Here is a 12,716-nt window from a genome sequence, read left to right on the forward strand (position 1 = left end):
CACGCAAGCTAAGCTAGTGGCCCTTTGTGAAATATTCACAGTGCCACTGAAAAGCCAGCCCAACACAAAATGTATTGGACTCAAATCGCTGCCTGCGAGTTGCGAGGCCATTTTAAAAAAGGGTCTCACATTCTTCATGTATGATTCATATGTTTTCTCTATAGACTATAATTAATTAGTACTGATACTTGGTAAGTTAATTAGAACTGGGATCCAGTGTAGGTTTGGCCGAAAGACCAGTTGGGAGGAGTTACATTGTTGGAGATGAGTGTGCGGCCATCACTAGTTGTGACCTTGAAAGAAAGGGATTGACTGTTAAGGTAGGAGTTGCTTTGCCAATTCTGACCCCAGTTCCGGGACATAGCCTGCCAACTGGTTTTCGAACCCTTAATAGACACACCCACCACATCACCAGCTCCACCAACATTGGTTATAAGCACCAGATTGAAGTAGGGGTGCCCATTTATTGTGAATCTGATTCCACCCTTCTTCTTGCAAGCAACCCTGCATTGCAATATTAATTGGTTTGTTAGTTAACATTAGTATTTTCATTTATCAACTGTTGTCCAGTGGCCATAAAATTTGAACTCAAGACTTCGTCTAACACAGTAAAGACTGAGTGATGCTAGACCACAGGATCAATCATGTCATGTGCTATTAGTTAGTTAAAGTTAGTATTAAATATATGCCAATTGAGGATATAATTGGTTACCTTCTGTAGTGACCAGGGACAACTCCGGCTTTGTAGGGAGCAATGTGTTGGAAAACGGGCTGTGAAAGATCAAAGTGTCGCAGTGGAGGATTGCACCAGCCTCCGGCGTCATTAGAAATACCCAAGTTTGGCGGGCAGAAGTTGGTTGCGGTTACTGTAATGGCTCCGGGTAAGCACCACATTTTGTCATTCACACAGTGAATCTCATAGCAGGCTCCACAGCTCAATCCATTATTGAACAAAGCAGTGCTTAATGCAGCTGTGTTTGTCTCATATCCCCGGCTATATAGATTCCCATAACCACAAGCACCAGCTGCACCACCACCCACCACCACCCCCCCAATTAATTCACATTATTTCACTTTTCCGAACAACCACCGTACGTGCATTCATTTTATTGATAGCACACGTGTATATAATTCTAAATATCTACCCTCTACAAGTTACAGCAGAAAATATATATATCCATGCATGTTTAATTAGTTTCTATTTTGATGGGAACAGTAAAGATTAGAAAGGTTATTGTGGGTACGTACCCATTGTCCCAGAGGCATCACTGCCTCCGTAAAAGGGCAGCATGTGCATTTGTCCACCCATTTCCAAAACCCTTGACAGTCTTCAAAATCGATACCGTAAGTAGGGCTACGATGATATACTGACATCGAAATTCCATATCCTGCCAGAAAGCGAGAAAAAAAGAAAATTAATAACATGGTTTGATGAGAAATACACGAGATAGGGATTAATTTAAATCTTGATAAACAAATGGATATTGGGAAGTAAACTAAGTTAAGAAGCTTACTGGGAGCCTTCGTAACTGATGGTGAAGTTTGACGGAGAAAGATGGAACATATATATATATATATGTATGTATGTATGTATGTATTGTTCATATGGGTACCGTTTGGTACGTGGGATGGGACGAAACAGAGTAGGACAAGGCATTCCGTCCCACGTTTGGTGCGCCTAAAACGGGTGGAACGAGCTGTTCCACGGGACGAGTTTTGGGTGAATTTTCGTTCCACCTCACCCCCTGGAACGACTCGTTCCACATCCGTGGAACACAAAATTATAACCTCTCCGTCTCCTTCTTCTTCCTCCTTGTTTCCATCCAAGGGCATCTTTGCTCCCGCTCCGTTCCGTTCCGTCCTGTCCCGTCCCATCCCGTCTCATTTCGTTCCGTCCCGTCCCGTCTGCATACCAAACGATACCTATAGATCTGGATACAGAGATGGCCGATGGGAGAAGATTAAGGACTTACGTAAATGGCCAAGTTGTAGAATATAGAAAACTAAGATGCCGACAACTCACTGGAAGTCTCAAACTAATAGAATAATGCTTAATTTATTCCACATTTCCACTAACACTATATAGGTTGATAATTAAATTAGGATGTTCACTGTGTAGTTTTGCTGAACTCTCGCTCTCTTCTAGTGTAAAAAATAACTATAATGGCAATTTTATGCCTTGCCTGGCTGTTAGTGCAGTCAAGTGGCCTTTTGACCTTCTTTAGTTCTTTTCGTATGTTTGCAAGAGAGTGGTGAACTGAACACCCCTAAAGCTCAAGTAGAGCAGTGGTGGTAATTGATGAATATTTTAAGAGAGTATTTTTGCTCACCATCATAATTATGATGTATGTTCTTTATACACCTAATCACTTGTTACGTGTCCTTTCATCTTATTATAGTTAACTTTCATATTAAATGTTACTTTTTCAATTTTGAAAATTTTTAATGATAGCTAAGTGAAATCACGTGACGGATGATTAAGTGTATGATGAGCATACATTATAGTTTATAGTGATGAGCAAAAATGCTCCCATATTTTTAGTATTACTCACTTCAAAATAATGAAGTGGCGGAAAGTCCATAGAGAGTCCCACTTTGAGAGAGTTTCCTCAGCATTTCGCTTATCGGAAATGCTTTTAAAATGACCATAAACGCTTCTAGATGATTAAAATGTTTTAAATATTATTTGGTAGCTTGAGATGAAAGCGCATCTAGTATAAATACTTACAAACGTAAGTGCTTCTATTTTTTTTTTTTTTTTTTTTTTGACAAATGATAGTATCTATACTAAGGAGATGAGGGAGCGGGCTAAGTCTTACAATGGACTTGTCATAATAATGTGGTTCTTCACCTTTAACGAAAATCGAATCTAAAACTTCTTATTTACAAATAAAAAAGAATATCATTAAATCGTAATACTAAGTGAGATAAGTCATTCTTACATAAACATTCTCAAATAAAGTCTGCCATACACTCGCACCTAACCATGTATATGCTTTATATTCGCTGCATGACAGTTTATAGTTAAAGTAGGACTTTATTTATTCGACAAGTTAAAAGGTTGCATGGTAAAAGGGGAAGTCGATCTTTCCCTCATTATCTGTATATAAATTATTTATTTTGATTCCTAAAACTGGTCTCTTCTCCTCCTTCTGGCCGTGGTGCCCGGCAGGCAAGTAATATAATTTCTTTTTCTTGAAACTTGAAAGCAATATGCTTGCCCTTGTCCGCTTCTAGGCTCTCGGTGTTACTAAGAGCAGTTCCACCAGGGAACTGATAGGTCGGTAACCAGCCAAAAAAATGATCCGGTACCCAGGCTTTTCCCTTCAACTCAGCAAATAGGCTGGCACTCAGCCCAAGCCAGGCAAGAGACCAGCTCAAAATCGACAAACCCAAATGCTGGGCCATCTAACGTCAGCTGGGGCATCGACCGTGACAACCTTCGATTCCGAGCTGCAGCATAACAGAACAACGATAAACAAACCCAGAAAGCAATCCGGCAAACCAAGAAAAACCCATATCACAATTTGCAATACCGAGCTCAAGAAATTATTTTTCTGAAAATTTGGATAGAAAAAGGCCACCTTCCAATAGAACCCTTGAGGAAGAACTGGTTTTTGTGAGATTTGTTGGCTGTTTGGTTGATTTTCTAGGAAAAACCAGCTAAGGATGGAAAAGGTGGGCCGAGGAACCTTACTACAGCTGCGGTGTTTCATTTTTCTGTGGGGAAGACCAGAAGAGTTCCTTAAATCTGAATGGGGAGAGAGAAAGAGAGAGAGAGAGAGAGAGAGAGAGAGAGATGCAGAGGAAGGTTCCAGGGGAACAGTGCGACATGGTGAGGTTTTGAGGGGGAGTGGGAGTGGTGGATTAAATGGGGTTTAACAAAATTGATAATATTTTAATAAATCAAATTATTATTTTATAATAAAAATTAATCATATTTTAATAAAATTGACTAGGTTATTTAGTTTTAGAGGTGGAGATGCTCTTGGCCTATTACTGTTCATTGTGGTCTATCACTGTTCACTGAGTGGATAAATGCGCTGAGTGCTGACGCAAAATCTTTAGGAGTGGAATTGCTCTATCAAGAATATAATGTAATAATATATTAATTAGTTCACAAGTTGGCAACAATAAGAATCACCTGCCCAACTTGCTCATGACAATAAACTATTTCTGTAAATAATATTATTAGCTTAGCCTCCATTATTTTTCTTTTTCTTTTTACTGATATTTCATCTAAATTATAAGTGAATCTGTGAAGTCATAAGCTCATAGTGTACCATTCCCTGCTAAATGTAACATTATAGCATACAAATTAATATCCAAACTTTACAGCTTAAAAGAGCCTACAGCACTAGTGAACATGATTGGTACTCTAACTAATGTTTAGCGACCTTAATCTCTAAAGCTTATTATAACTTTTGGGTTGGCATGCACTTGGATGATGAAAAGATGATCCTGTAGCACACTATCATCATTGGAATTACAGTTGTCGGTAAATTTGCCAAACAAAACTAGCTTTACACACCCACACCACACGGATGAACGTCTACTTAAGCATGCGTGTTCACATATTTGCCTTTTAAGATGACAAAAGGACTTTGGTTTATGGTGTACAAAACAGAAATATACAGATGAGAGTATTAGTCTTCACGATCATGGTTGAGGGGCCATGCAATGTGACAATAATGTTGCAACATTATACAAACCAGGGAGACTTGCTCTGCCAAGTACATATGACCTATATATTAAAAAAAAAGCGGCTGTCATTGTTAATAAGGAGCGCTACCTAGCTTAATCACTGGACAGATGCATGGAATGGAAATCCGAAGCTGATCTGCAGTGAGAAGCTAATGAATTACAAAAGACATACGCACGCAGTTTGGTGGACTAGACGGGAAAAACCAGCCTCTCTTCTGCTAGCTAGCTGTTGGCAACACCTGCCTTCATGACACCGTAATTATTATTGTAACCTGCACTCGTAGTTTTGGAAGTGGTGCATGAGGAGAAAGCAGCAGCAGTCCTCTTGCCAGCTGCTGCAGCTTTCTTATTGAAAATTCTATGATCACATTGCTTACCGTTGCCATTGACATCCATATAACTACTAACAAGTCTTCTCCCCAGTTCATGTCTCTGATGATCATGAGCTCTCCTCCTGATCATGAGATTCCGTTTCTTCATGTTCATGACATCGATGATCCTACTGCTAGCAATGTCTAATTTACTACCAGTACTACTCATCACAGGCTCTGGCATGGCCTCTAGCCCCATCAACTTGGCTACTACTCCTGGTTTGCACCATTTCACCCTCTCCCCTGCTACAGTTGCTGGCAGCCTACAGTACTGCAGTTCCGTCCTTGTAAAAGCATTTGTAAGATCATGCTCAAAATCATGATCCAAGCTGTTTCTGAACGAGGAGCGATACATGGCATCCTTGCCATCGAGCGAGAAGCGAGGGTACTGATTTAATGCATTCCTTGCGGACCGTAAAATATCAGAATTGTTAACGCAAGACATTCTTCCCTTGTAGTACTTGTACTTGTTATAATCTGTAGGTTTTGAATACTTTGATGATCTCGCAATCTCCTCTTCTAAATCTAACCTCAGTATCATCTCCTCCAACGTCGGCGGCTGATGAAGATCATGATCTGAATCATTAATACTGCTGGTATTATTTTCCTGCAAATAGTAATTATCATCAGTAGTAGGAGAGCGAACAACCGGAAGTGGTGCAGGATTAGAGGAGGTAGCAGCAGCAGCAGCATCGGTGCAGGTGGTCTTGTGATGTTGGTTGAGGGTAGAGGTTGAGCCATCATCGTTGCAAAAGTTTCTCAACCCTTTCTTCATCTTGACTCCAAGAGAGTTCTTGATTAGAAACAAGGACAGGTCTCTCATTGAGCGCAAGGTTGATATCAGAATCAGATCGAGAGCTTCAACCCGAAACCCTAAACCCTGAAGCAAGCTAGCTCCTTAATATATTAAGTAGTGGATAGTATTCAAGGTTGATCCATGGAGCTAGTGCAGGGGATCCGATCCGGTTCTGAAAAAATCATCAGGAGCTGGATGGAGACAAAAACATACTAGTACAGAACGTGAACCAGAACGGGAATGTTGTGGGGTGGGCGGTGTGGATGATGATATTTTAAGTTTAGCTACAGCTAGAGCTAAGATATATAGATAGATAGAGATAGCCTTAATAGCATTCACATGACAAAAGAAGAGGAGTGGGGGGCGGGGGCGGGGGGCTTCACAAGTTTTGTCCCCTCTCATCTCCTCCTGGTCATGGTCTCTGCAAATTAAGCTTTTACTTTACTAAATTTACGTCAAATATCAATCAATTCACCAGCGACTAGCCAATCGAGCAATATACATACCGTACTTACTCTCTCTTAAATTCATTTTGATGATAATAATAATAATAATAATAACTAGCAGAGAACATACATTTTGTATGTGTGAACAATTTCTCTTAATAAGTGCATATTTTATCTTAATATTACATAATTACTGTTTTTTATCCTCCTTATATAAATATTGTGTATCAAAAGTGAGGGTAAAATAGGAAAAATAAGAATATGATTGCCATTTTGTAAAAAAAAGGGTAAGTCAAAAGGTACAAGATTACTATTTTACCCTCTTCATGTCAATATTGTGTATTCAAAAGTGAGAGCAAAATTGATAAAAACAAGGAAAAAAAGTTGACAAGGGCTATTCTCTTAGACCATCTCCAATGGTTGGGGTAAAAGTTAAATTTTTAGCCCAAAAACAGCTTTTCTACTCCAACCATTCTACCCTAAAATTTTAGCCCGAGATTATTAAAGAATGAATTTAGGCTATTTTTTTTGTTAAATTAAATTTTAAAAAAAATATGTAGACTATCATAAATTAATTTTATGAACATTTTAATCTAAAAAAATTTAAATTCCGATAAATATTAGGTAGAGTCCACCTCGATTTCAGGGCTAAATTTCGGGGGGAATTTGGCATTGGTTTAGCATTTAGCATTTAGCTCAAAATTTTCCCTTGGTTGGAGTGCGTTTGGAGGGAAATTTTGGGGGGTAATTTGGCTTTTAGCCCACCATTGGAGTTGGTCTTAATAGAATAGAATAGATAATAATATAATATTAAAGATGGTTTTCACCAGAATTGGTTGAGGGATATGATGGTCGATCATTCACTCACTCTCAAGCTAACCTGTTAAACAGGGGTAATAATTAATTAAAAAGGATGATGAGTCCTTCCGTCCATCCGTCCATCCGTCCATTCATATCCATCAAGGACAAAGAGCTTCGTTCATCAGATGCCTGCTGGAGGTGAAGAGATAAATAAAAGCAAAGCTTGACCCCTTTACATTCAATTTCTGGTGGAAATCTTGTGCACAACGTCTTATTTTCAAGATACACAAAATCCATACAACCCCCACCCAACACTCACACGCATATTCGCTTTCTTTTTTAATAACACAGCCCCACATATGAAACTCATTTAAAGAATTCAACTCTATAGTTTTGTTTGCAAGTTAATTAGTGAAAAAAAAAATTGACACTAGTACTATGTTGATGATATAGTGATATTTATATTCACTTGTACGTGAGAGGTATATGTTCTGCTTACCTAAATGACAAGTTAATTCGTAATTATCGTAACTCATATTTCTATTGTCTCACTTAACTCAAATCCCAATCATCTTTTATTTTCACTTTGATTTTTTTTTTACCACAAGGGATAATTTACAATATTCAACTACAAAGGAGAGCGGGGAGAGTTCGAACTAGTGGGTTGGTGAGAAAGGTCTACCACTTGCAAATCCCTAGAGCCGAAACATAATGCCCATGAGTCCATGACTATGGTCGAAGACTTGCATCCCTGGATCAAACTCGACGACCATGAGCCCTTACCTAACATGAGGACCCTAACACCCAAGATCGACTTGAGGAACCTGACGCTCCGAATATGGTCTAGAAGACTTGGCGCCTCAAAATCGAGGACCCAAGGGCCTTGTTAATGACTTGAGAATCTAGCACCCAGGACTCGGATATGAAACGTTGAGACTCGGACTAAGGAACTTGGTGCTCAAGACCCAACCTAGGGAATCTAGGTCGGGAAGTCCAGTAAAATCTTTCAAAGACTAGAGGTGTTGGATTTTGAATTTAGCGGTCAAGTCAATTATTTTAAAGTTATTGAAATCGTCAAAATTGGATTGGAATGATTGGTTATGCAAATTAAATTGGATGCCATTTTTTAATCAACCGGGAAATTCTCTAAAAACAAAATGTTGACGAGGCTATGTAAATTCTCTCACACTTTCTTATTCAGGATTGAATAGTTGAGATTTAACTAAAAACAATACTTGGCTACTCAAAGATGTAGGAACTCTTACTCAAAAGTCTTAATGTTTTAATCGCGGAATTTTATGCTTATGAGCAGAACCGTTCATACTATGAATTACATTGTAAAGATTATCTCTGCAAAAAATAAATTAAAACTAAGGTCGTTTAGTCAATTTATTGTAACAAATACATAGACGGTTCATAATACTTTTACCAATACCGTTCATTTGTTTTTAAATAGTTTAATGACTAAACGACCTTAGTATTAATTGATTTTTTGCAAATGTGATCTTTATGTGGTAATTTATAATATGAACGATTCTGATTATAAACATGAAGTTCTATAAATTGACAACGAACAATTTTGAGAAATTTTGAGTAGGAGTTCCTACTCATCTTTGAGTAACTAAGTATTGTTCTTTAAGTTCCTAAGGAATAATACTTGGCTACTCAAAGGATGAGTAAGAGTTCCTATTCAACATTGTCATGAGATTTAACTAAAGAATAATACTTTGTATTTATAATCAGAATCGCTCATATTATAAATTAGTTTATAAATATCGCCTATGCAAAAATCAACTAAAACTAAGATCGTTTAATCGTCAAATTGTATAAAAACAAATGAACGAAATTGGTAAAAACATTACGAAACATTTAGTTATGTGATACAATAGATTGATTACAACAAAGTTTTAATTCTTTTTTATTTTTTTTAAAATTTTTTGCAGAGATAATATTTATATAGTGATTCATAATTTGAACAGTTATGATCATAATTACAAATCTCCGTGATTCGAACACAAAAAATTTCGAGTGGAAGTTCATACTCATCCTTAAATAACAAAATATTGTTCTTAATTAAATAAGCTCTTGTTAAATATCAACTGTTATTTATTTATTTAAAAAAAAGCGCAGCAGAGCAAGCCTCGATGGAGAAATTGTTCATTGTGCTCGGGACATGGGTGATACACCATGTATCATTATACAAGTAATAAAAAAATTTATTTTTAAAGTTGTTAATTTTTTAACACAAGTATCTCACCACTCCAGGTACATTACAAAATCTCTCGATTGGAGATGATTTATATTCCAAATTTAAAAGGGAAAAATAACAGTTTGATGGGCCCGGCGGTTTCAAAACAGGCGGGATTTGACCCAAAAACAAAAGAGCAGGCTGGATGAGAATAAAAGGTGGGCTGGATACGAGGGCCTGGTTTGACATCCAAAGTGCTTCCCCAACCCGTACCCAAAGAGAAGAGAGGGCGGCCATAACTTAATCGATTCTCCACTTTTGATTTCTATAATTTCCGACAAATCCACCAAAATCCCTCAGCCTCATCCGTCATCCTTCATCCCTCAGGTTCGTCCCCGATCGATCGATATCGATCGATCTATCTCCCAATCTTTCTTTTTTCGGGTATTCTCCGTTTGGATTTGCATTTCGCGACCATCGCCCATACTGGATTAGATTATTTCAGCACTTTGTTCTTTAAATCGACCGATCGATCTCAGTTTCAATTAGTCTATCTATGTGTGATATATGATGTATCTGTTTAAAGTTAGATTGTTTAGATTCGAATTCAATAAGGAAAACCCAAAAATTTGATCTGTGGTTTTGGTTTGCTGCTGAATCTGATCCATATGTGTTTGTTGTGTGTTGTGTGGGTTGGCTGTGTGTAGAAGCAAAGAACCAAAGAAGCAACGAAGCAAAGAAGATGAAGGCAGCTCAGCCTCTGATGCTAGTTTTGGTGGGTTTGCTTGCGCTTGCAGGAGCACCTTCCACTTCAGCTTCCACAGTGCCAGCTTTCCTCTGGTCCCCTCATTACCATATGTACTCCTTCCTTCCGTCCTTCCTTCCTTCACCTAACACCTTATTTTACCAATCCACTCAAGTTTCTTAGTCTCATTAGTCATTACTTACCATCAGATACTCTTATCATTTTTTACTGATTACATGCTCTCTGAAAACAGAGTCAAGGCAGCCGTAAATTATCAGACAATATCCCCCAAGGATTTAGCAAAGTCTCTTCTTACCGAAGGTGGCTGGTCCAACGTACTGGTATTTTCTTTTCCGATAGTTTATTGCGCTTCTTTTATTGTGCTCTTTGGTTTTCTTTCTTTTTATCCTTTAGGTTTTCGTGCTATTGATGTGTTTTCCAAGTTATATTTATGTATTTGTTTTCAAATCCATAGTGCTCTGCAAACAACGTTCATCAGCCTCTGGAGCTGGCTCTTGTCTTTGTGGGTCAGGAGGTAAGAATTTCGATGTTGTCTTCCTTTCATCGGGTAACTTCCATATACATGTTCCCAGTTCAGATGAAAGCTACTTCATCTTTGAACCTTTGTGGTGGCCGAGGATGTTATACAGTGCTGAGGCAATTTGTTCTTATTTGCTTAGGTGTCTAGCTACTTTACGTTTTTATCTTTTAGGGGATTAAATTGTAAACTGTTTTTCTAGAATCAAAACAGTTGCTTGCTTTGCATAAATAACAATGCCGGGGAAGTAACGTGGATGTAATTTGGATTTAAATTTCCAAGATTTTGAATGAGTATAAGAATCACTCTCTAAGAACCAAAGAGAGCTTTCACTTTTGATGAGCTTTATTATTGACATTGCAATACAGAGAAAAGCCTTTGTCGTTGTTATTTCTTGAGCTTTCTTTCTTTTCTTAGTTACAATCTTCAGATATTCCTGCAAACAGACATGCAGATCCAGCTCTTGTGGACTTGCTGAAAGTAGGTAGAGTTTGCCCAATTGCTTGTGGTCTTTTGGTTGATATAAATGATGAAAATTTTGGTTTAATAGCTGCCATTCCATGGTCTTCAATAGACCTCTTTCTCAGGATCCAATTTCTCCATGGCCTTCCCTTATGTTGCTGCACCGGAGGATGATTCTATGGAAAATTCTTTGGTGTCAGAGATTTCAGAGACTTGTGGACAGGATTTAGGACTCAGTAATGTTGCTTTATTGGGGTCATGCTCTATTGAGGGTGAAAATGTTCAAAAGCTCACAAATGTGCAATCATTCCATGTAAATTAACTTGACGATCGTGTATATTACTTTAGAAACATGTTTGGTCTATGAAAAAGATCTGATGTCTTTCTTTCCCCAATAAAAATATGGCAGGATTACCTTGTTTCAAGGATGGAGAAGAGATCCAATGGGGAAGTAGATTTGGTTGTGTTCTGCCATAAAGGATCTGAATCTTCCAAAGAACTTGACCAACCACATTCTGAAGGTCTGTTAAGTTAAAACTGTTAGTATATTGTGATATATATGAATCATATAAGTTTTTTGGTTGTGTACTCAGTCACACTGCTCTAGGACATGGATGGTCATTCAAATATTTCAATTCGATTTTTGCAGGTAAAGTTTTTTCTGAGCTTGTTAATTCCTTGGATCAATCTGGGGCAAAGTATGGAGTTCTATATGTTTCAGATCCCAGTAAGTCGATCCAATATCCTTCTCATCGAGAATTAGAAAGGTTTCTGGCCGAAAGTGGTTCAGGAAATGCATCAGCCAATTCTACGGCCTGTGATGAAGTTTGTCTATTAAAATCATCTCTTCTAGAGGGACTTCTAGTTGTAAGTATCCTTGTCCACATCTTTTGTTTTGCTACACTATGGTTTCTATAAGAGTTTGTAGCCACTACATTTTGATATCTCCCTATGGTCCAAATCGTACCCAGATAGTTCTCAGACAAAATAACTTAAGTTAATACCCACCTCTACATCTTTTTTACTGCTAAAAAGTATAATTGCCCACTCCATTCATATATGGACACTCTTGTAACTATTACTTGTCGTCAGGATGTCCAATGCTCCTTCCACAAAGTTTTCCGTTTCCTTTTTCTCTTTGGCCCATAGATGCAAATATACTCATACATCCCTATTCAGACATGGTAATTGTGTGGATTTATTATAATGACAAGTACGTGTGGCCTATATATTTTTCTAGTTCCTTAAGATGCAAGTATCCACGATACTGATGATGTCTTTTATTGTGATGATTCAGGGAATCGTTTTGCTTATAATCTTAATATCGGGCATTTGCTGTATGATGGGGATTGACACTCCAACGAGATTTGAGACGCCCCAAGAGTCTTGACTTGTACATGCGAGATAACAGTCATCTGTTATGGTGCTAGCAATTGGATCTTAGGTAACTCAAAAGTTGTTGCTTGTTATATGTAGTTGCAGTGGGATGTTACCTTTGTAATATTTGTTCACTTTCTCAAGAGCGTTCTGTTATGTTGGCAATAATGATTTAGGGTTATTTTAGAATGTGTATCCTCATGATAATTTTGCTTCTTTTTTTTTTCTATCGATTGTCTGGCTGTGTAACTGATTACAGTACAGAAAATCTTATCAGTTTACTACCCT

At 37.9% G+C, this 12,716-nt stretch overlaps 2 protein-coding genes and 1 pseudogene across 3 annotated transcripts; 1 reads left to right on the forward strand and 2 right to left on the reverse strand.

The window, feature by feature from the left end:
- Nucleotides 1-200: 200 nt before the first annotated feature.
- LOC137742381 (expansin-A10-like) lies at nt 201-1,385 on the reverse strand (annotated as a pseudogene).
- A 3,152-nt stretch (nt 1,386-4,537) lies between these two features.
- On the reverse strand, nt 4,538-5,888 carry LOC137741544 (uncharacterized). The gene has a single exon (XM_068481239.1). The coding sequence runs from the start codon at nt 5,848-5,850 to the stop codon at nt 4,927-4,929; it is 924 nt and encodes a 307-aa protein (XP_068337340.1). The 5' UTR covers nt 5,851-5,888; the 3' UTR covers nt 4,538-4,926.
- A 3,669-nt stretch (nt 5,889-9,557) lies between these two features.
- On the forward strand, nt 9,558-12,716 carry LOC137743522 (uncharacterized). 2 transcript variants are annotated; one of them, XM_068483431.1, is made up of 9 exons: nt 9,558-9,693; nt 10,014-10,164; nt 10,305-10,392; nt 10,527-10,586; nt 11,007-11,069; nt 11,164-11,364; nt 11,461-11,572; nt 11,701-11,918; nt 12,349-12,716. In XM_068483431.1, exons 2-9 carry the CDS (start codon nt 10,049-10,051, stop codon nt 12,439-12,441), a joined length of 951 nt encoding a protein of 316 aa, XP_068339532.1. In that variant the 5' UTR covers nt 9,558-9,693; nt 10,014-10,048; the 3' UTR covers nt 12,442-12,716. The 2 variants fall into 2 exon arrangements, with proteins under 2 accessions (XP_068339532.1, XP_068339533.1); XM_068483432.1 differs by having other exon boundaries at nt 9,575-9,692; nt 10,006-10,164.

Source organism: Pyrus communis, chromosome 8 (genome assembly GCF_963583255.1).
Source record: "Pyrus communis chromosome 8, drPyrComm1.1, whole genome shotgun sequence".
Lineage (NCBI taxonomy): Eukaryota > Viridiplantae > Streptophyta > Magnoliopsida > Rosales > Rosaceae > Pyrus > Pyrus communis.